The following is a 22,947-nucleotide window of genomic DNA, read 5'->3' as shown; positions in this document are numbered from 1 at the left end:
TCTGATTATCAAAGGAATGAATATATATACACATACATACATACATATATGTGTGCATATATTCACAGGAGAAAATTTAATAAATACAGAGAAGCTCAAACAATGAACATTAAAATCCCTGAGTATGGTGTTTTGTTGCATCTGAGAATTGCTACTACCTTCATTCCTGGAGCGATGCTGATGCTGCGTGTGGTTGGCTCCAGTCACCTGTGCCTAGGGTGGTGTGGGAAGGCCCTGTGCAGGTGTGTTCCCTTATAAGGATGTCTTGCTTGGAGGGCCAGGTGACAAGCACTGCCTGTATCTGCAGCTGGCCATACCTGATGTTTATGAGTTCAGGTGGTCGTAGATACCACCTGTGCCCATGTTGGGCTGTCTTGTCCCTGGTGGCTCACCCTTGACATTCTGGCCCCCTTTTCCTTCACCTTTAAGCTGCTCTGAAGATACATTTAACCAGTTTTCAGTGAAATGAACACTTTGTGCTGTGCTTATGGGCCCAGCACTGTGCCACAGAGGGACAGTCTCAGCGGTGCCCCAGTTGGGGACAAGTGGGCCACTCTCCTCCCAGGACTTGGGGGCAGGGGATCAGAGAAGGCCTGGGTTGGGCAGAATGGAGAAGGGTGTAGACAGTGTGTGCTGAGGTGAGCAGAGAAGCTGGGCTCACCCTCTCCGTTGAGTTCTCCTGAGGATCCGAAGTCTGTGGAATCACTTTCATTCCATCCACATTCCCCCTCCTAAGTGGAGAGATGGGTAAGCCCCATAGTTGGTTTTGGGGTTTGGGGACTATAGGACTCTGAGCTACACAGGACACTTTCTGGGTGCCCCGTGTCCGAGTATTTCAGGCTAGAAGTGCTGTTTGTCTTCACAAGAGGGACCGGGTCAAGTTGGAGGACGCCGCGAACCGGCGGAGCACGAGGCTCTCCGCGGGCCGCAGCGCCGCGGCGGTGCGGGAGCAGCGGGTTTGCGGCGGGGGCCTGCGCGGCGGGGGCCTCGCGGCCCGCTGGGCCCGACCCCGCCAGGCTGACAGCCGTCCTCCGGCCACGGCGGCCGCGCCCCCTCCGCCCCGGCCGGGAGGGGGAAGGGAGGGGGCCGGGAGGGGCGGCCCAGGGAGGACTGTGTGAAAATGAGGCCGGGGCTCGGGGGCCGGGCGGGGCCGGGCCGGGGGTGTCAGAGCGCGGCGGGCAGGGCGCCCGCACACACCTCCCGGAGCCGCCGCCGCGCTCGCCGCCCGCGCTCCGCAGTCTCTGCCCGCAGTCTCCGCGCCTTCCATGGGGGTCGCGGGCCTTGGCTGCCCCTGGGCGGCCCGGGCGCTGCTGCCGCTGCTGCTACCGCTGCTGCTGACGGCGGCTGTCCCGCCCGGTTGGGGCCGCTCCGCGGGGCCGCCAGAGGGTGAGTGTCCGGCCGCGGGGGCGCACCTGGCACGGCGGGCAGGGAGGGCGACGAGAAGGGGTCCCGTGACTCTCGCGGGGCGCCCGGGGCAAGCGGGGCCGGGGCTCGGCTGCGGAGCTCCGCGTGGCCCCCCTTCCCCTGGGGCCGCACCCGCAGGCCAGGCAGAGGCGCTGCCACCGCGCGGGCCAGAGGCCCAGGGCCTGAGTGCGTGGTCCGGCCTCGGACCCGGGGCTGATGACAGTTCCCGCCCTGATCCCCGGGGAGCGCCTGCTGGGCAGACTCGCGCGGGCTGAGCGGGGAGCAGGGCTTTGGAGTCTCCTTGCGGAGATGGGGAAACTGAGGGCTCCGGCCACGTGAGGTTATGGCAGCCGCGCTCCTTTCTTCTGGGGCTGGGAAGCTCTCCTGGGGGCTTCAGGGTCGGCTCCAGGGATTTTTCTGTCTGTGGAACAGCTGCTGCTTGAGAATCTGGGAATACCCGTTGTGCACTAACTGGACTTGGAATACTTTCAAAACTCTTTTGTTTTTAATTAACATCCTGGAAGGGGTATCAGCCAAGGAAAGGCTTCTGCCAAGGCCGGTTTCCAGGTTGAGAGGGTGGGCAGCGGTGAAGGGGTGGAGGGGGGCACCATTACCTCTCTGCATGGTCTGAGGGTTCAGGATGGTGTTCTCAGAGCCCAGGGTGAGCTTTTCACCCATACCCCAAACCCTGAGAAAACTGACAGACTCTGCTCGGTTTTCAGAGCCTTTTTGCCAACTTGCTCTTTCCTTCAGCAGGCCTTTACGGTCGCCTACTCATGTGCCAGGTACTGTGCTTTGCCTCCGGGCCACAGGTCCAGTCTGTAATCAAGACACCATCTAGATGGGGAGGCAGGAAAATAGTGACAATGTGATATGTGAGCATATCCTGGGGGACGCCTCACCTACACTCTGGGGTCCTGGCAGGCTTCCTAGAGGAGGTGGATTTGAGCTGAGTCGTGAAGGCCAGTGGAGAGGGTATCCCAGTCAGAGGGAACAGGCTGTGCCTGGAAACAGGGGCCTGGACATGGTCCACTTCATCCCAGGGGCTCCCAAGCAGTTTAGCTGGCGAGGCGTGAGTGGGATGGGCTGGTGGGAGGTGATGCTAGAGAGGGGCCAAGGCCAGGTCACCGGGGCTCGGGGCACCATGTCAGGAGCTGCTGTGCTCTTTTGCAGATGTGGACGAGTGTGCCCAGGGGCTAGATGACTGCCACACCAATGCCCTGTGTCAGAACACACCCACCTCCTACAAGTGCTCCTGCAGGCCTGGCTACCAAGGGGAGGGCAGGCAGTGTGAGGGTAAGTGACTTGGGGACCAGCAGTGGGTGGGCCAGCAGGGGAATCTCCCTACCTCCTCAGCTCTTGTCGTGGCCACTTGCGTTGGTAAAAGTGCTTCAGCAGCCCTCCCACCCCCACCCCGGGTCACATCACCTACTCTCTGAATTGCATGTCAGATCCTTAAAAAGCAGGGAACATCAGGTCTTCCCGAGAGCTGATCATACAGTTTTATCTGGCTCCGAAATGTCCTTTTGTCTAGCTTCTGCAAAGGAAAAGCACTGCTTTAGTATCTTTTGGTCCCACTCAGTTTGGGGGCAGAAAGTCAGCAGCCATGTTGATCAGGAGAGCCATGCTTGCCAGAACAGGGCTGATCTGTGCTGATCCTGTACCTCCCTGGGGCAGCACCCTTGCTCTGAAGTCTGAGTGCCAGAGTCCTGCCCTCCCCTGAGGTTCTGGTGGCTCTATCTTGTCCTTGACTTCGGGTGGTTTGGCGTTGTGACCTGCCAAGCTTTAGAGCTGCACCAGGAGCCTGCCTCATTTGGAGCTGCAAGTTGGCCCTGGAAAGATGTGTGGAGGGATATTTTAAGCCCTTAGAGCTCCAGGTCTTGGAGCCTGAAGTCTGGACTTTGCCATTTTGTGTTCTGGGCCACGGGGGATCAGCTCAGTGTCAGAAACTCTGCCATTGAGAAGTAGCTGCAGACTGGACTCTCATAGGAAGAGGCTGCTTGGGGCATGGAAACTGTGGCATGTTGGAGCTGGCAGGGCTCTTCAGGGAGCTCTGAGCCAATCCTCTCCCTCGTGTTACTGATGGGGACACTGAGGCTCAGGGGAATCGGGAAAGGGGTCGTGGGCATGATCACACAATTAGCCGGCAGGTGAAAAAAAGTCAGATCCCCACTCTAGCTCTGTCCCTGACCCCACGTCTCTGCTGTTCACACAGCCTCCTAGTGTCCCTCTTTGGTTGGGTGAGAAATCCTAATAAATTTATGGTCTCCTTTGTGCAGGAGGAGCAAAACTCCTGCCTCTCCCATCAAAGGAGACGTGCTCCTGGTCAGGTTCGCAGCAAGTGGAATTGGTGGTCCATCCATAAAGCCCTTCTGTTTCTTCAGGCTCATATTTTCCCAGAGACAGACAGCCATCTCTCTCTCTATCTGCCCTGCATCATGGGAGGCCAAAAGAGTACTCTCTCTGAAACATCTCTCTGCCAGTTCCTCCATACCACATCCTCACCGTATTAAATATTCTATTTACAGTACTGGAATTCACACATGTTGGTACCCTGTTTGGGGAAAAAAATGTTCACTTTTTCACTGTGACCTTCAGTCACTGTATGCTCTCTGGGGTAGAAACCATGCCAAGTTTTCTTTTGGATAAAGTACTTATTTAGTAAGTAATGTTGAATGACAAGTGGCAGAAGTTTGATTATTCTTAGCTGTTGGGTTTGGCTTATCACAAATAAGAAATTGAATTGCTAACAGTTTAGAGTGAAAAGCCTACTATTTAGTTTAAAATAATTAATGACTGACTGACATCGCTGCTTTTCTACCTTTAAATTGGTTTTAAAATAATATGTGATTATTGTTATAGAAAGTCAATACAAAAAATACAAAAATGTGTAAAATAGAAAAGTAAAGACCTTCCTATTTATCCCCAGGTAATCACTATTAACAGAGAGCATATATTCTCCCTGTTAAGAAGGATTTGATCTTTTGAATACTTGTAGTGTTTATAAACCTAGTGAATAAGGATGACCCTGTTTAGTTTGGATTTCTGGTACAGGGATCCAGAAATGGAAACTTTCTTCCAGGAAGGAAAAGGAAAGAAAATGGGGATTGCAAAGATTCAAAAATACAGATATTCAAAGATGTAACTTTTATGTGTATTTCCTGGCTTAATAGTTTTTAAGCCTCTTGGGTCCAATCTGTGGTATCATTTGTGTTGTGATTATCACTGAAGTCACTTGCCCCTATTTAAGTTCAAGGATGGGAACTGGTTTGCTCAGAGTGAACAGAATTTTATCCTCCACAAATTTCTTCTGCCAAAATGTTGGAAAAATGAAAGTATGGGCCCTGAATAAGTATTTTTAAAATAATGTGCTTCAGAAGTGGCTTTAGGTAAATGATGTTTTATGCTAAATGATCTTTGCTTATAACCCAGACTTTGGGGAGGGAATGTTTCAGTGGTCAGTATTAATTATATGGTCCTTATTTCTCAGTTTAAGGAACTGAATCAGGTTTAACAGGGATGAATCTAGACTTGGCCTTTGTATTTTTTTTTTTTTACTTTTTATTTTGAAATAATTTTAGACTTCAGAAAATTTGCAAAACTAGTGCAGAATTCTTCACATATGTCTGTCACTTATCTTACCCTAATGTTAACAATTTATATAACCATAGTACAGTATCAAAACCAGGAAATTAACACTGGCACAATATTTTTAACTAAACTATAGACTTACTCAAATGTCACCAGTTTTTCCCTAACAGTTTTTCTATTTTTTTTCTTCCAGAATCCAACTCAAAGTCCCACATTACATTTAACTGTTGTCTCCTTTGTCTCTTCCATTCTGTGACAGTTCCTCAGTCTTTCCTGGTTTTTCATGGCAGTGACACATTGATGAGTACTGTTCAGTTCTTTTGTTGGCCTTATGTTTTCACATGATAAGAAGTAGTATGGTAGGAACTGACGCGATAAGAGAATGTCCTATGTCTTCTCTCGATAAAATTGAGGTTACGCATTTGTAGTAATACAAAAGTGAAGCTTTCGGCAAAGCTGCTACAGAAGTGCTATTGTGTGCTTTTCAGTGCATCACATCTGGGGCACATGATGGCAACATTCCCACTACAGGTGATGTTAATCTTGATCATCTGGTTAAAATGGTGTATTCTGGGTTTCTCCACTACAAAGTTACCATTTTTTCCCCTTTCAGTGTATATATATATATCGGGGCAGATACTTTTAGCCTATGCTGATTTTAGCATCCAACTGTGGATCTTGCCTGCAACAATTATTACTGTGATATGTGACTCTCGGTAATTTTGTATTTCTCTAGTTCCTTACACATCTGTTAATTGGGATTCTTCTGTAAGGAAGATCTGTCCCTCCTCCCCCATTTATTTATGCATTGATTTATGTGTTTATGTATTTATGCCAGTATTGACTCACGGGTGTTTATTTAATTATATGGTTATTTATTTTTGGCTCAAGTTGTTCCAGCTTTAGCCATTGGGAGCTCCTTCACATGGTCTCCTGTGTCCTGTTGACATGCCTCCATCCTTTTTTGAGAAATTCCTAATTTTCTGGTACCAAAAATGCTCCAGCCTCAACCTGTATTTTCCCCTCCCCAGCCCTGGAATCAATTACTTCACCGGGAGCACTGGTTTTCCTTTTATTGGAAAACGCTGTATAGAAACCAAGATCTGGATGCTTGGTGTTTTCATTGTTACTGGGATGTCATTCCTCCTAGGCCCTCTCAGTGGACAGAGCTAGGAAATATATGTGTGTATACTAACCCACAGATACACACTTATCTATATTTATTCCTTGTATCTATCCATTTCTATATATATATTAAAAACAGTGAGTTACACTGATACTTCAGATTCCAAAACAGTATCACAGGATTCATTCTAACCTCCCTCTTGGCTATTCATAACTTCTTTCTCCAACAGTGAGAAACCTGGCTCTCATTATCTGCCATGTATGCACCTATTTGTTCAATCCCAGTATACACATAAAGTATTTACAGAATTACTACTCTATAATTCTGGGAGTAAAACGGATTTAATAATTAGGGTACAGTATTTGTATACAACTATTTTTGAATTTGGCCTTATAACATCCAGTCAAGCTACTATTTTTCAAACATACTTAGGCTAGTACTTTTCTTCCCCATCCCCTTCAGTGTGGTGTGTTACTCATTTACAGTACAGTTAGGTTCATTTGTTTCTCTCTGTGTTCCTTTTTTTTTTTTTTTTTTTTTGCGGTACGCGGGCCTCTCACTGTTGTGGCCTCTCCCGTTGTGGAGCACAGGCTCCGGACGCGCAGGCTCAGCGGCCATGGCTCACGGGCCCAGCCGCTCCGCGGCATGTGGGATCTTCCTGGACCGGGGCACGAACCCGTGTCCCCTGCATCGGCAGGCGGACTCTCAACCACTGCGCCACCAGGGAAGCCCTGTGTTCCATTTTTTAATCCCTCTTGTCACCCTCACTCTTGTTTCCTGGTTGATGTGTGTGTATGTAAAACATCACCATGGTTCTGAGAGTCAAAGCAGTTCAAAAACTCAGAGAAGTGTGACTCCTTCCTCCTATTCCTTTCCTGTTCCCATTCCTCCTTATTTCCACCCCTTCTCCCACACACCATGGGTCACCAATCTCTGTGCTTTCTGGTTTATCCTTCCTGTATTTCTTTTGCACAAATAAGCAGCTAAATATGTATTTTCTTTTTAACTGTTTTATTGAGTTATAATTTACATACCATAAAATTCACCAATTCTAAGTCAGTGTACAAATCAATGATTTTGGGTAAGTTAGTTGAGTTGTGCAGTCATCACATAATACAGTTTTCAAGCATTTTCCTCATCACAGTAAGATCCCTGTTCATAGCCCCAGTTCCAGGCAACCACTAATCTATTTCCTGTCTCTGTAGATTTGCCTTTTCTGGACATTTCATATAAATGAAATCATACATTATGGTCTTTTGTGTTTAGCTTCTTTCACTTAGCATAATGTTTTTGAGGTTCATCCATGTTGCATCCTGTACTGGTATTTCATTCCTTTTTATTGTTAACTAGTATTTCATGGACGTTTGGGTTGTTTCTACTTTTGGGCTATTATAAATAAAAATGCTGCCAAGAGTATTCACCTGCAAGTCTTTGTGTAGACATGATTTTGCATTTCTCTTGATACATACCTAGAAGTAGAATTTCTGGGTCATACGGTAAGTTTGTGTTTAACCTTTTAAGGAACTGCCAAGGAACTTTCCAAAGTGATTATGTCATCTTATATTACCATCAGCAGTGTATGAGGTTTCCCATTTCTCTACATCCTTGTCAACATTTGTCATTCTGCCTTTTTTATTATAACTGTTCTAGGGAGTGTGAAATGGTATCTCATTGTGATTATAATTAGAATTTCTCAAATAATTAATGATGTAAATTTTTTTCATGTGCTTATTAGCCATTAGCATACTGTCTCTGGTAAAATGTTGATTCAAATCTCTTGCCCATTCTAAAGTTGGGTTTTTTGTCTTCTTATTGAATTGTAAGAGTTCTTTATAAGCCCTTTATAAGGTATGTGATTTGCAGATATTTTCTACCAATTTGTGACTTCTCTTCATTTTCTTAATGTCTTTTGAAGTATAAAAGTTTTAAATTTTCACAAAGTCCAATTATTAATTTTTAGATTTATGGATTGTGTGTTTGGTGTTGTATCTGGTGTTGTATCTAAAAAATCTTTACCTAACCCAAGGTCTCAAAGATTTTCTCATGAAAGTTTTATATTTTCTCTTAAAAGCTTTCTAGTTTTAGCTCTTACATTTAGGTCTCTGATGCATTTTGTGATTTTTGTGTATGGTCTGAGTTAAGGGCCTAAATCAACCTTTTTTGCATATGGATATCCAGCTGTCTCAGCACCATTTGTTAAAAAGACTATCATTTCTTCCAATAAATTGCCTTAGCACTTTTGTCTAAAATCAAGTGACCATAAATATAAGGGTTTATTTCTGGACTCTGATTCTGTTCCAGTGAGCTGTTTGTCTACCTCTATGCCTGTACCACACACTGTCTTGATAACTGTAGCTTTATAGTAAGTGAAAATCCTCCAAATCTGTTCTCCTTTTTTCAAAATTGTTTTCCCTCTTCTGAGTCTTTTGCATTTCCATATAAATTGTAAGATAAGCTTGTCCAGTTCTGCAAAAAAAGCGTGCTGGAATTTCGTGTGTGTGTGCGTGTACCTCCTTATTTTTTACGTGAAGATAACATACTACAGATACTCTTTTGCATTTTGATTTTTTTTACTTATTAATATATTCTAGAAATCACTCCAAATCAGTTCGTAGAGATCTAGCTCATTGTTTCTTTTTAACAGCTGCATAGTATTCCACCAAGTAGATGTACCTTAATTCTTCAACTGCTTGCTGTGCATGGGCATTTAGGTCATTTACAATATTTTGTAATTACAAATGCTGCAGCAAATAACCTTATGCATATTTATTTTTCTGTTGTTGGAGATTGCTAGATGTGGGATGGCTGATTAAAAGGTAAATGCATATTTCTCCACACTAAAGAAATAGTGCTTGTGTGGTTTACTTCTCTTTTGCTCCTCAGATATTGATGAATGTGAAAATGAACTCAATGGAGGCTGTGTCCATGACTGTTTGAACATTCCCGGCAATTATCGCTGCACTTGTTTTGATGGCTTCATGTTGGCTCATGACGGTCATAATTGTCTTGGTAAGGAAAACGGTTGGAAATGGTAATTCTCCTTTACCTACCCTCCGGCACCTCCACCCCTTTCTTTTCTTTGACAAAAACATACTCATTAAAAGAAAAATGGGATCAGAGACCTTTGTTTTCTGGCTCCCTAGAAATCACACTCGCTGATAGAAAACCAGGTTAAGTATTTTAGTTTTTATGTGATCATTTATAATATAAATCCTCCATTAGTCCAAGGAGGTGGGTGGACATTGACATTACTACTTATTGATTTTCCGGCATTGACTTGTTACCTTTAAGATCTTTGGTCTTGTGTTAAAAGGGTCTTGACTTATAACCATTTCTTCAATGGTAAGTGTCTCTCTTCTAGAATCATGTAAAACTACTTGTCCTGAAGATTCCACATGTGTGCTTGGATCTCAGCCAGGTAGACCCTCCTCTTTTTTCTTAAAAGAGAGAGAAATTCAAGTAGAAACCTTCCATTAACATCCTCCTAGTATTCCACAAACCAGAAACATCTGTTGGAGTTTCAGTCTCTGAGTTAGGGACTGCAAAGAGTATTGTTTACATTGGTTCCTTATGCCAGGAATAAAACAGAATTTAAAATTAGCAAGCAGTTGGATAGGGTTGAATGTTGGATGGTCTTAGAAGATGCAGCACACCTAGAAGGCAAGTGTTTGTGGTCTGTTTGCACTTTAAGACTGGTGTTAGCAGTGGTACAGGAGGACATGGGACCCAGATGCCATCAGATTCCTTTGACACTGATGATCCTTCATGTGGTTGACCCACTTATATCCACTTGGCTAACCAAGGAGCAGCTTGAGCCAGACCCTGGCTCTGTGGGGACAGCTATTCAGATGCTCCCTTGCTGTGCAGTGGGAATGGCCACTTGATCAAATGCTTTGAGATCAGCATAAAAGTCACTAAATGAGTACAGGCAGAACTTGTATTTTTCGTGTTGGGGAAGGAGAGTATTTGGGACTAAGCCCTGATATGACCTGTATCATGTCACCTGGAGCCCCATCCTGATGTAGTCTCTGTCCCTTCCTGTCTGAGCCCTGTGTGAGAGGTCAAGCACTGGTCAGACCGCTTGGCCTTCTAAGCCTGCAGCTATCAGGAAGAATTGATTGAGGGCTGGGGAGTCACAAACCCCTCTGCAGACTTTCTAGGCCATTAGCACCACAAAAAGACACGTTAGAGAGACAATCCTGAGAGCATCAATAAATTGAGATTAATTAAAAACTTTAGAAAAATATCACTTTTAGTGTGTAATTTGTTGAGAAGCATACATTGTGGTTTTTTTTTAAAAACAATTTTCTAGGGGAAATCACTCATTTCCTTTGATTAGCCAATGGCATTTTGAGGATTTGCATTTGATGGAAGACCCAGTCATCACAGTTGTGCCCAAACCCACAGCTTGGAGGAAGTATGAGCTTCCTAAGAACAAAAAGTGGACACTTCCAAGAGTTAAGGACCTGGGCCAGCTTGGGTGGGTGTGGTTTGGAGTAAAGGCCTGAGGCCCCAAGTCCTTCCTGGCCTGGCTGCTAACACAGGTATTTCAGCAGAGTATCTCCATTTCCCCTCTTTGGGGTCTCCTTTTGGGTTTGGTAGCAAGGGTCTGCCTTGGAGAAAAACCCTGAGTATATCCACCGAGTATATCTGAAGGGGCTGAGGATTCTATGAAAAGGAAGGCATGAGAAAATACAGTGGTACATTGAGAACAGCAGGACCAGCACACATAGGGACTTCGCTGCCATTTGGACTTGAAAGAGCAGAAGCATTTTGTGACAGGAAAGGAGCTCAGAGCCTAAATTTTTTCGGAGGGACAGTTTCCTGTGTTCTTTGGGATGACCCTTACCTCTCCCCCGCTCCCTGACTGCACAATTAGCCACCGATATATTAGCCAGGATACGCAGAGTACAAACACCACTTAGCTCTGGCACTCGACCCAGAGTGCTCGGAGATCCTCTGTGCCTGTGAGCCTGAAACACAAAATGCAGCTCTTCCACACAGCTCAGCCCACCTGAATTCAGCTTCTATTTATTGACTGTCTGGGAGCACAACATAGCTACTAGGTCCTGTAGCACACTGGCATCACTTGAGAAGTTTAAAATGACACCACTGTCCAGGTCTCATCCAAGGCTAGTTAGATCAGTGTCTTAGGAGGTGGGGTCCGGACATCAGGGTTCTAACATGCAGACAGGGTTGTAAAACACTGTTTTACATTCTGCAGAAACTCACCAGCCTAGTGATACACATTTGTGCACGTGAACTTTTGTATTAATTCAATCAGAGTGCGTCACCCAACTGGATTCATTTCTTTTTTTTTTTTTTTTTTTTTTTTTTGCGATACGCGGGCCTCTCACTGCTGTGGCCTCTCCCGTTGTGGAGCACAGGCTCCGGACGCGCAGGCTCAGCGGCCATGGCTCACGGGCCCAGCCGCTGCTGCGGCATGTGGGATCTTCCCGGACCGGGGCACGAACCCATGTCCCCTGCATCGGCAGGCGGACTCCCAACCACTGCGCCACCAGGGAAGCCCCTGGATTCATTTCTAATTGCTTTGGCAAAAAGGAATAGTGGGTTAAACACGGGGTGGGGCAATGCAGCTCAGAGGGGAGCACACCTTTACTTAGAACCAGGCTAGGATTTGGTGTTCAGGGAAACATCTCTCCTGCTCACCCCAGGCCTCGCTGTGGAACAGCGGGGCCAGGTGTGTTCCAGCACATCTCACCCTCTGGAATGTGCTCCCTTCACCCTTTGGCATAGAGAAGGGCAAGTCTGTTAGGCTTCAGGGGATGGCTTAAGTCCCGTCAGTTTAGCAAGGCATCTGCTGGGTAGTGTGGGAGGACAGATGACTATAAAATCTGAAGCTTGAAACCAGATAACAGATATCTAAGTGTGAACGTTCTTGTTACGGATGCCCCCAGGAGCTAGTGACAGGCACGTGGGAAGTCAGGGCTAGAGAAAGTAAATTGCTTTTACATCAGCCTTCTCCTTGAGCTTCTGTCATGTCTGAGATTTTTCTAGAAGTTTCCTCTTCTTTAACTCTGGTGATGCTGTGCTCTCCTGCTTGTTTGTTCATGCAGTGAAGAGTTAATATGTGCCTGCAGGTTCCAGGGCTATGCTCAATTTTAAAAAAATCTGTAAAAATCTGTCCTCAAGGAGTTTGCAGTCTAGTGGAGATGCATAAGTAAAAGATGTTGAGGAGTCAAAGGGTACAATTTAAAAAAAAAAGATTTTGAAAATGCACGGTGGTAAGTGTATTGATGGAGCCGCGCACAAGGTAGTATGTGACACAGTGGAAGGAAGGTCCCCTAACCTCGCCCTGGGGGCATAGCACTGGGGCAAGGCTCCCTCCCTCCCTGCTGGACACCACAAGTAAGTGGTTTTCAAAGCTGTCTTTACACCAGGCTCAGGCTTCCCACAGCCTGCTGGAGCTAGCCCTGAATGTCAGCATCTCACACTTACTACCTCCCTGCCCTGCTGGGGACCAACCACATCTCCACACCCAATTCTGTACCCAGCACTGGTCTTCCCCATGTTTCTCAGCCACCTCACCCCATGTCCACATGGCACCTTGTCCACAGTCCCCTTCTATTTCTTCCATCCTAGGCATCCCCACTGCCAGGCCCCAGGTCCGGTCCCCTACAAGCGCCAGCCATGGCTATTTCAGGCAAACGTGTGAAGCTGGACTTCCAGGCTTTCAATTCTTCCCCTTCCCTGTGTCCTTCCCTCAGCTGCTGCCTTATCCTTTCCAACACGAGGGGCTGACCATGTCACCCTGCTCCAAGGGTTCCCAGTTGCCTCTCAAATGAAGCAGGAACTTCTTTGCTATTCAAGGTCCTCTGCAGTGTGGCCCAGTCTATCTCCCCAGCTCTGTCTCCTGTAACTTCCCTGCATGTACTGTGCTTCAGCCAAATGGAATAACCCTGTGTTATCTGAACATACTCTGTGTCTCCCAGCCTTCATACTATGCTCACACCCTTTCTTTTGCCTAGAATCCCTTCTCCTGATTTAAAATTGAAGAAACACTGCAGAGCTCATACCTTCATCAGCTTTTCCATAAAACCCATCCCGATACCCACAACCAGAGGTGACTTCTTTCCTTTGTACCACCATTTACCTTATCTCACAATTACTTGTACAGTCGTCTCTTTCCCTCTGCTGAAGGAGATGCTCCAGAGCAAAGGAATTCGATCTTACGCATCTGTGTTTTATTGTCTCCTCTAGCACTGTGCTTAGGAAAGAGAAGGTGTCCAATAAATACTTACTGAACTGATTATCCAGGTGTCCAGGTGGAGGGCCTGTTTAAGGGAGCTCTAGACCCATGAGGGCTGGGTTAATTACCTGCGGCCCCACTGGCTTCAGTTCTGAGAGCTTCTGTGATGCAAGGACCTGACGAGAGACCTCATCTCTGCTTAGCAGGAGCCCCTGGGCTGCCGGGGCAGGGTGGTGGTGGGTGGGGCGGTGTGTGAAGCAGTCACAAAAGCAAAGGCTAAGCCTTCTCCCCCTCCAGATGTGGACGAGTGCCTGGAGAACAATGGCGGCTGCCAGCACACCTGTGTCAACGTCATGGGAAGCTACGAGTGCCGCTGCAAGGAGGGGTTTTTCCTGAGTGACAATCAGCACACGTGCATTCACCGCTCAGAAGGTAGCTCTGCTCGGCTGGGGGCAGGGGGCAGGGTCACATCTGAGAATCCCCCACCCCCATCCTCAAAGGCTCTAGAGGGAAGCACGGAGTTTAGAAAGCCTGGAGGCCTGAGGACAAGTGGGCAGGTTATTTTAGCTGCAACTTTCTCACCCTGCTAAATAAGTGGGTTGGACTGGGTGAGCTCTGAGGTCTCTTCAAACTCTCACATTCTCTGATTCTAATCTCTAAATGGAGTACATTTCAAACATGACTAGACGTCTCAGGAGAAATGCAATGGATGATCTTCCCAGTTTTTCAGAAAGGTGCTGGAAACCACAGCACATTTTTTGGGGAAGGAGGGGCTGGAGCCTTCCTTTGGAGACTCAGTGAATTGCCCTGTTTTCAGCAAGACCCGGCATTCCCTGTGTTTTGCGTTTTTGACCTCTGAGCTTCTGGGATTCCAGGGGGCAGGTGAACCCCCTCCCCAGACTGGGGGGTCTCTATACTATGGTTTTCTTCACCCATGTTGTCATTTACCATTCCTCCATAAATTTGCAGAAAATTCTTCTCCTCTGATGGCTCATTCTCTCTGCATTGAGTTTATACCTATTTTATTCTTCTATTAGTTCAGTAGATTCTCAGGAGGGAGAGGAATTAAGTACCTGTGGCCCGTCAGCCACTTTGAACTCAGTGATGTGCTTTTAATTCTCTGCTCTTTCTTAAGCCAAAGAACCACATTTTAAAAACAATTTTATTTATTTATTTTCGGCTGCATTGGGTCTTTGTTGCTGCACGCAGGCTTTCTCTAGTGGTGAGTAGGGGCTACTCTTCATTGCGGTACACGGGCTTCTCATTGCGGTGGCTTCTCTTGTTGCGGAGCATGGGCTCTAGGCACACAGGTTTCAGTAGTTGTGGCTCGTGGGCTCAGTAGTTGTGGCTCACGGGCTCAGTAGTTGTGGCTCGCGGGCTCTAGAGCACAGGCTCAGTAGCTGTGGCACACGGGCTTAGTTGCTTCGTGGCACGTGGGATCTTCCCGGACCAGGGCTCGAACCCGTGTCCCCTTCATTGGCAGGTGGATTCTTTTTTTTTTTTTTTTTTTTTTTTTTTTTGCGGTACGTGGGCCTCTCACTGTTGTGGCCTCTCCCGTTGCGGAGCACAGGCTCCGGACGCACAGGCTCAGCGGCCATGGCTCAAGGGCCCAGCCGCTCCGTGGCATGTGGGATCTTCCCGGACCGGGATACAAACCTGTGTCCCCTGCATCAGCAGGTGGACTCTCAACCACTGCGCCACCAGGGAAGCCCAGCAGGTGGATTCTTAACCACTGTGCCACCAGGGAGGTCCCCAAAGAACCACATTTTGATGGCTGTATGTCTCCCAAGGTTGCCTGTGCCTGTTTTTAAGGGAAGTGCCCCAAATTCTACACTATTAACTTCTTAGGCATGTGCTGCGTATTCATCCTCATGACTTAAGAATGTGGTGATTTTCAGTTCTTCTACTATTTGTAGATTTGTAGATTTATTGTTTTAATCGTGGTGGTTTTAGTGATTTTTCAAGGGTTTCTTTGTGGAAGATGATTTTTGCCTCATTTTCCAAGAATGATGGCCCCTTTCTTATCCCTAACCAGAAGGCCTGTCTGGGTACTAAGAAGAAGGGTCAGAGAAATGGGGAGTCGGATGCTCTTATTACCCAAGCCTGCTCATTGTCAGTGTGGAAGCTGGGTGGTCATAGACACTGACCCTAATCAGGTGGATCTCTTATCTCATGCAGGTGTGTGGCCCTTGATTAAGTAGCAGTTAGGTTTCATTTTCACTTTCCTGCCGGGGTTCTCTGGACTCTTGGGTGAGCTCTGCCTCTGGTCAGATGCTGAACTAAGATGCCAGCAGCACGAATGATCTGGATCTCAGGGCCTCTCCCTTTTGGTTGCTCAAAGCTGCTTCCTGGAAAGTCACTCTGGCTTTCTCTTCAGGCGGTGGGGAGGGGGGTGGCGCCCTGTTGGTCAAGCCAGGGCTTGAACACCCCCAGTACAGGTCCCACCACTCATGAAGCCACTCTCGGTGATTAAGATCACCTCTCACCCTCGCTCTTCCAGACCAGTGGCTCAGCCCCTTTCTCCTGTCCCAGACTGGACAAGGCTCCAAGCCCCCCAGACTGATTACAGACATGGGCTCCTCACACCAGGAGTAAATACAAGAGCAGTTCCTTTCCGCAATTTGTGTTTTCTAAATTTTCTACAATTCAGACATTCTTAGAACCCCTGAAGAGTATTTAAAATGAGCATATTTGTCTGGAGCTATAAACCAAAATACAAGAATTTGAGTTGTGGTCTGGAAGCACTCTCTGTGATTTTCTGTTGTGTTTCAACCTGATTGCTGGGCAAATTCACGGCAGCGTGAGCCAGCAGATTGGAGCGGTCTGCAGCTGCCCCCTTCCATCCTAGGGTTTTAACTCTTCAAGTACAGCCATCTGTAAACAGTGTTCCTGTAGGGTTTCCTCCTTGATGTGCACATTAAACCCTTAGAAACTGTATTAAAATAGACGTTAAAACCCATAGCTGATTCTCTGAAGATGGTTGAAAGAAGGTAAACACCGCAAGCTAGTATTTTCTAGTGTAGCTGTTGTTGTTTTTAATAATTATTTACTAAATGTTCTTTAATATAGGGGATCTTAATAGCTGATTCTGAGAGAAACTCAAGCTATTGTGTTTTTTTCATCCTTAGAGACCCCAAAGCTCTGATAAAGAGACTGTGTGTTTTCATCCATGTAATGAGGGTAGGCTAGAGGGAGACACACCACCCCAGCCTGCCTTTGTGCCTATTCATGGGAGCTCAGGCTCTCAAAATGAGCATTCCTCTTTTGTTTTGTCCGCTCCGAGAGTATTTTTAGATGTTTGCACTGCTGCCTTTTTAGAGTAGTAAGGAAGGTGTCAGGTTAGTGAGGAAGAGGCTGTGCTCTCAGCAGAGGCTCTTTCCCCCTTTTCTTGCCCTATTTGCAAGGCATACTTTTATTTGGTTTCCAGAAATATTCTTCAGTGAGACCCTGAGCCTGGGGACCACCAGAATGGGATATTTCTCACACATTTCTGAGCTGTTTCCTTCCTGGTGAACTAACGACCCGAAACAGGACTGCCAGGGCAGTTTCTGGGGGAGCCAGAACCATAGCTGGGCCTCGCAGTTTGGACCAGATCCATCTGCCACCCTTAGCAGTGACCTTGTTTTGAGCCAGGGGACTGTGAAAAGCTTCGGGGTCAACTCTTAAAAAGCCCTTAGCATTTCCAGAGCCATTTAAACCTCCGATGTCTCCTGGTAACTTTAGGTCTTGCTTGATAGGATATGACATCGGGGGCAACTTCTTTGTATCCCCATGGTATCTGGCACACAGTCAGTTCTTACAAAATATCTCTTGTGTAAATGGGTTGCTCTGAGGCAGTAAAGGTCACTTTGCAAATGTCTGAACAGACTTGTAAACAGAATGAAAAAGGAAAAGAAGAAGAGGAAGAAGCAGCTGACCTGTTTAGGAGTGTACCTCACAGGTGTTACTGCTGCCTTTTCTTGGGCACTGTTACGTTTACCCTTGGGTGCTCCTGGGCCCTATTACTTCAAATGTTCTGCTGATCCAAGAACAAAGGTAATGCTTGCTGGGCCTTCCTAGGGGAACAGAACACTGCTTCTGGAGGCAACTCTTACCTTGTGTGCCATCTTATTACTGGGAGCAAATAACGCCTTCAGAAGTCACCAGCCAGAGCAAAGAGAGAGCTTTCCACTGACCCTGTGCAGGCTTCTTTCTGTTAATTGACAGCAGCCCTTGGCACGGGTGAATGAATCCCAGCAACTTCCAGCAGATTGAGTGGTGGAGTTCAAACAGCTTGTAACTGTCAGATAAAAAACAAGATAGTTTTAAGAGAATATGGGATGTATTAACTGTTGCTCTGTCTTTTGGAATAGGAATGACATCTGTTTGTATTAAAACAATCATTCCAGTTAAGCACAGATCAACGGCCCCATGGTGAGAACTGGAGAGAAATGACTTTTGACTTCATTAGAACCAATTGGCTAAGGTTTTAGGGGCACAATACGGAACAGTATTGGATCTTAGTGAAGCTGAATGAAAGCTTTTTGTACTCATGTTAAAACAGTGCCACTTCCAGTATTAGAAAATGTCTTGTTAGTGGAGAATCAATAACAAAATCCCTACTCTTAAAGATGTTTTAGAGTTAACATTGCACAAATGCAAAGAAGCATCCCATGAAGACGTACTTATTAATGTTGTACAAACCAAGGAGAGGTTTTGAGATTACTCTTGGGTTTGATAACAGTTCCTTCAGAGTGCTGGGAGGTGGCAGAGCCCCCTAAAGGATTGGTACTGAGAAGAGGCCTGATGGTGGCAAACCACACAGGTGTCTACTTTGCTATGACCCCATCATTTAGATGCATGTTAAACCATCCAGGAAAATAACCCTGTTTCCTACCACAGTTACCACAAGATCGGGCCTAATGAAAATTACAGTATACCTGAGAAGGATTTTACAGCAGCTAAAGGAAACCACATATATGAGTTCTCTCTCTCTTCTCTCTGCTGTTGTCCTCCAAGCCCACTGAGGGAGGGCCCAGGGACTAACTGAAGGTGGTCACATAAGAGAGGTCCCTGGGCAGGTGTCCATGGGGTGATGCTGAGATACAGTAGTCACAGTCACCTTCAAAGTGTGGATTTGGTGGGGGTAGAGTGGAGGGTTGAAATTTTCTGAAAGTCATCTTCAAGAATATGTGAAAAGGTTGGGAATCTTCATCAGTCTATCTTCTGATTTTTGTAGAGATTCTCCTTTTCTGTTTGTATTCTTGATCAGCATGGGTAACAACATGGCAGAGATAAGAGTCTGAGGACATGTTCCTGGGGTCCACAGGTTCTGATTCCACACCCAACAGAGAGGTCCTGGTGGGTACTTTCTTTCTTTTTTTTTTTTTTTTAATTTTTTTTTGGCCATGCCACGCGGGATCTTAGTTTCCCGAGCAGGGACTCAACCCGGGCCCTCGGCAGTGAAAGCTCGGAGTTCTACCCACTGGACCACCAGGGAATTCCCTCCTGGTGGGTACTTTCTTTTCAGTGTATTGGGAGAGCTCCTACCTCTTTTGGGGAATTGAAACATCCTATCTCTTGGGTGACGTAAGAAAGTTTTCATATCTCTGTTACATGACCTGGCTTGATTTGAGTGATGTATTCTTTTAAAACATGGGACTGATGGACACCCAGGCAGGCAGGTCTGTGGCCCACCCCACAGACCCTTGCCTCACTCCCGGGGTCAGGATTCTGTTGCAACCTGGTCACTGGCTGCGTGCTGCTGTTTTGCAGAGGGTCTGAGCTGCATGAATAAGAATCACGGCTGTAGTCACATCTGCAAGGAGGCCCCGAGGGGCAGCGTTGCCTGCGAGTGCAGGCCTGGTTTTGAGCTGGCCAAGAACCAGAGAGACTGCACCTGTAAGTACAGACTGGCACACAGCTGTGCTGGGAACCATCCTACCCCAGAGGTTGTCTTGTGCAGCCCAGCATCAGAAACATCAGGGAGGGCAGTCACGTGAGATATTGAGGGTAATCTCCTGTAGGGAAGGGAAATGACGTTTTCTAAAAGAACCAGTCGGAAGGAAATAGCACTCAGGAGTAAGGAGCGTGAATGTTGGGGGCCAGGTCTCTCTGTTCCCGTAGAATAGAGTCAAATTTCCTCATCTGGCAGCTCTTTGGTACCTGGTGCCTGCTTCTTATACAAGCCTCATCAGCCTCCTTTCTCTAGACCCCAGACTCCTGGCTTTTGGAGAAAGCCCCCATTCTTTCATGCCTCCAAGGCTTTTCTAAGCCTTCCTTCCTTCCTAGCTTGGTGAATTCTCACTCAATTTTTAATATCCTGCCTAACTTCTAATCATGATAAAGATAATAGCTACTTTGGGGGAGCATTTATTATGTGCAAAGCCTTGTCTAAAGAGGTGCCATATTGCATTTAATTCTTACAGTCACCACCTTATGAGCTAAGTGGAGAAAATCCTGGAGAAGGTAAAGCTACAAGGTCACACAGGAAGTAAGTGGCAAATGTAGGATTCACATGTAGGCCTGCCTGACTGTAAGGCTTGTGCTCCTGGTCACCATGATACATAACCTCGGAAGCCTTCCCCGATGGCCTCGGACAAGGCAGCCAGTTTGTATTTTGGCTCCCATAGCGCTGTTTATTCCTTGATGGTAGCACGTGGCACTCTGGGGTTGAATCGTGTGTTTGATTCAACCACACGATTGGGTTGAATCTGGAGTTGAATTTATGTGTCTGTCTGCCCAACTACGAGCCCCACCAAGTCAGGGATCTTGTCTTATTTTTGCCTCTCAGTCTTCCCCTGGATGTGCTCAATCCACATTTGTTTAATGGATGAGTCAATGAATGGTGTACACAGTCCAGACGCAGCTGCCACACGATGAGGAAACACAATAATAGCTCCAATGGATAATAGGAAACAACCAGCCATTAAAGGTGCTTCTAAACCACTATTTACGCCAGAGGAAACACTGAGGGTTTCCCTGTAGGAACTCTTCCCAAAGTCATGGATCCTCTAGAAGATGCCTGCAGTTTGCTGGGGATGGTTGTTTGCAGTGAGTAGACCTCAGTGGTTAAGAGAAGGAGAGGCAGTTTCGTTGGTGAGAGACTCCTCTCTGTTGTCTCCATCGCAAACCAGAGTGCAACCTCAAAGCCTGACAAACCAGGGCTGATGCCACCGTCACCAACAACAGGTTCTGACAGCCTCACAGGGCCCCTAAAAGTGGGGCTGGCTCCAGCTGTCTTCAAAAGGAGGACCCAGGTCTCCACAGGAGAGTCACCTGTGGAGTGAGACTCAGCATTTTACAGCTTTTTGGGAGCCAGTAGAATACCTGAAAACTTACTTTTAAAAATTTAAAACGTTTTTAAGGTATCACTGCTCAAATAATATTATAAGATTATATTCAGATATTATAAAACTTGAGGATATAATAAAGAATCCAGAATTCCACCACACAATCAGTTGTTTTGCTTTTTCCTATTCCTATTTTGTTGTTGATATGCGTACACAATTTTTACACAGCTATAGTCACAGAACAGTTTTTTCTCACAGCGCAAATACGTTTTTAGTTCTTTTAAATTAGAAAACTAAAAATGGTTGTGTAAGAGTTTAAACAGTCCAAAGAAACATATAACATTTCCCCCTTTTCCTTTGCCATTTCCTCTGCCAGAGGTAACCACTGTTGAGTTTGATGAATAGATAGTTTTGTAGTTGTTTTTTTTTCCCCCTTGGCTTGTCATCAATATGTTCATACATAAGCTTTGTGATTATTGGTTAATGTTGCATTAACTGTGTGCAAAGAGTCATCATTTCCTCTGATTACCCTCCCTTTTAACTAATCCACATGGAATCTGATGAGAGAAATCCTAACATATACATACAAATTAAATATTGTCTGTTTCAGATATTAAGTGTTATAGCATTTCCAAACGCCCTAGTACTTCTCGTGATAGAGCAAAGCACTAGTTTGGAATCTTTTGGTATAATTTCCTTTAAATAGTGAAAAATCTCCCCTGACCTTCCCATGTCTATCTTTCTGTATAACGTTGCTCTAAATCTGTCATTAATCATTTCTACAAGTCATATCGTGACTACCTGTTGATATAGACAGGGACGTGGTCTGAGTCAAGGTTCTCTCTTTTATGCACAATTCCTAGCACATGCTAGGTGCTCAAATACTTCCTGAATGAAAATCAGAGTTCTTCGGGAGCAAATACAGCCCCAGTTGTGGAAATCTCCGTGCTTTATGGTTTGATTCTTTTTCCTCTCAGTGACCTGTAACCATGGAAACGGCGGATGCCATCACTCCTGTGAGGACACTGCTGCAGGCCCAGAGTGTAGCTGCCATCCCCAGTACAAGATGCACACGGATGGAAGGAGCTGCCTTGGTGAATGGTGACCCCAACACTGGGTTAGGGTCTTCCCCAGCCTGCCCGCCCCACCCCAGCCCTAATCCTAACGATTAATATTGTTTAGTACTAGAGGCAGGGTGTTTCCAGTGCACATGCCCTCAAGCATGTCCCATGCTGCCTCACATGTGGCCGTGGAAGTAGTCTAGGCCTGGACTGGGGGCCCCTTTCTCCCTGTGAGACCTTGGAAAGTCCTTTTTCCTCTCCTGGATTAGGCTGCTCCTGAAGCTGGTATTCTGAAGATCGGAACAGCACATCCCAAAAGGCCAGGGCAATGCAAAGTTAAAGCTAGCTGTTCATGATGACAGGTGGCCTTTGCCATCAGCAGGAGCCAGGGTTGCATATTTCTGGTGGGATGCCTGCCTGTCCTGCCCTTCATGGCGTGTGCTTTGTTAGCTCCATTTCTGATGTTCCCCAATCCAAGATTCTCTTTGTCCTGGACTGAGGGTTCTGGAGTGAATCTGAAGCTTGCGTTCCCCAAGGTCTCTGGTTAGTACAGTAGAATAAAAAAATCTTTTCCATATTTAATGTCTATTAAGGCTCTGAGGCCATTTAACACAGAGCCTCATTACAACATATTTTTATTGAATGAACAGAGTCACATTTCTCACATTGTTCTCATGTCTGGGATTTCCACAGAAGTGGTTGTGCAGGGGATGAACAATCTGACTCATTTAGTCTGAGAACTGTGCTGTTTGCATCTCTTGCAGAGCGAGAGGACGCTGCCCTGGAGGTGATGGAGAGCAATGCCACATCCATGGCAGATGGGGATAAACGGGTGAAACGGCGGCTGCTCATGGGTAGGCGCCTCATCCACCCTCCCCCGCCACTGACGTTGTCCCTTTCCCCCCCCAACTTACTGCATCAGGCCTGAACCTGGGGCCCATGTGCCCTCAGACCAGCTGAATTAGAGTCAGCAACTCCTGTCCAGCCAGGGTGTGTCTGCTCTCCACTCACTGCTATTGCCTAGTCACCATCCAGGACCCCTGGTATTGTGGGAAGAGCGCCGGCCCAGCCATCAGAATAACTGGGTTAGCGTCATAACGCTGCTGAGACTTGCGCTGAGACTTGGGCAAACTGTCCCGAGCCGCTGTGTCCTGGTCTTCCTCTAAAATGGATGTAATACAGTTGACCTCTTAGGGTTATCAGGAAGCTCGGTTAAGACAATAATATGCAAAAGTGCCCAGAGTCCGCTGTCTGGGACTTAGCGGGTGGTCAGTGCATGTCAGA

General features: G+C 46.6%; 1 protein-coding gene across 1 annotated transcript in view; it reads left to right on the top strand.

Annotated features, from left to right (window-relative positions):
- Window positions 1-1,265: 1,265 nt before the first annotated feature.
- The window catches only part of SCUBE2 (signal peptide, CUB domain and EGF like domain containing 2), a 65,173-nt gene continuing 43,491 nt past the window's right edge, over window positions 1,266-22,947 (top strand). Inside the window, exons 1-7 of the mRNA XM_065881626.1 lie at window positions 1,266-1,386; window positions 2,578-2,700; window positions 9,005-9,130; window positions 13,629-13,763; window positions 19,086-19,211; window positions 21,580-21,696; window positions 22,428-22,517. Coding sequence (XP_065737698.1) covers window positions 1,266-1,386; window positions 2,578-2,700; window positions 9,005-9,130; window positions 13,629-13,763; window positions 19,086-19,211; window positions 21,580-21,696; window positions 22,428-22,517 — 838 coding nt within the window. The remainder of the gene's footprint in view (window positions 1,387-2,577; window positions 2,701-9,004; window positions 9,131-13,628; window positions 13,764-19,085; window positions 19,212-21,579; window positions 21,697-22,427; window positions 22,518-22,947) is intronic.

Source organism: Phocoena phocoena, chromosome 8, assembly GCF_963924675.1.
Source record: "Phocoena phocoena chromosome 8, mPhoPho1.1, whole genome shotgun sequence".
NCBI lineage: Eukaryota > Metazoa > Chordata > Mammalia > Artiodactyla > Phocoenidae > Phocoena > Phocoena phocoena.
The sequence above is the reverse complement of the archived record's forward strand: the minus strand, read 5'-3'. Positions and strand labels throughout refer to the sequence as shown.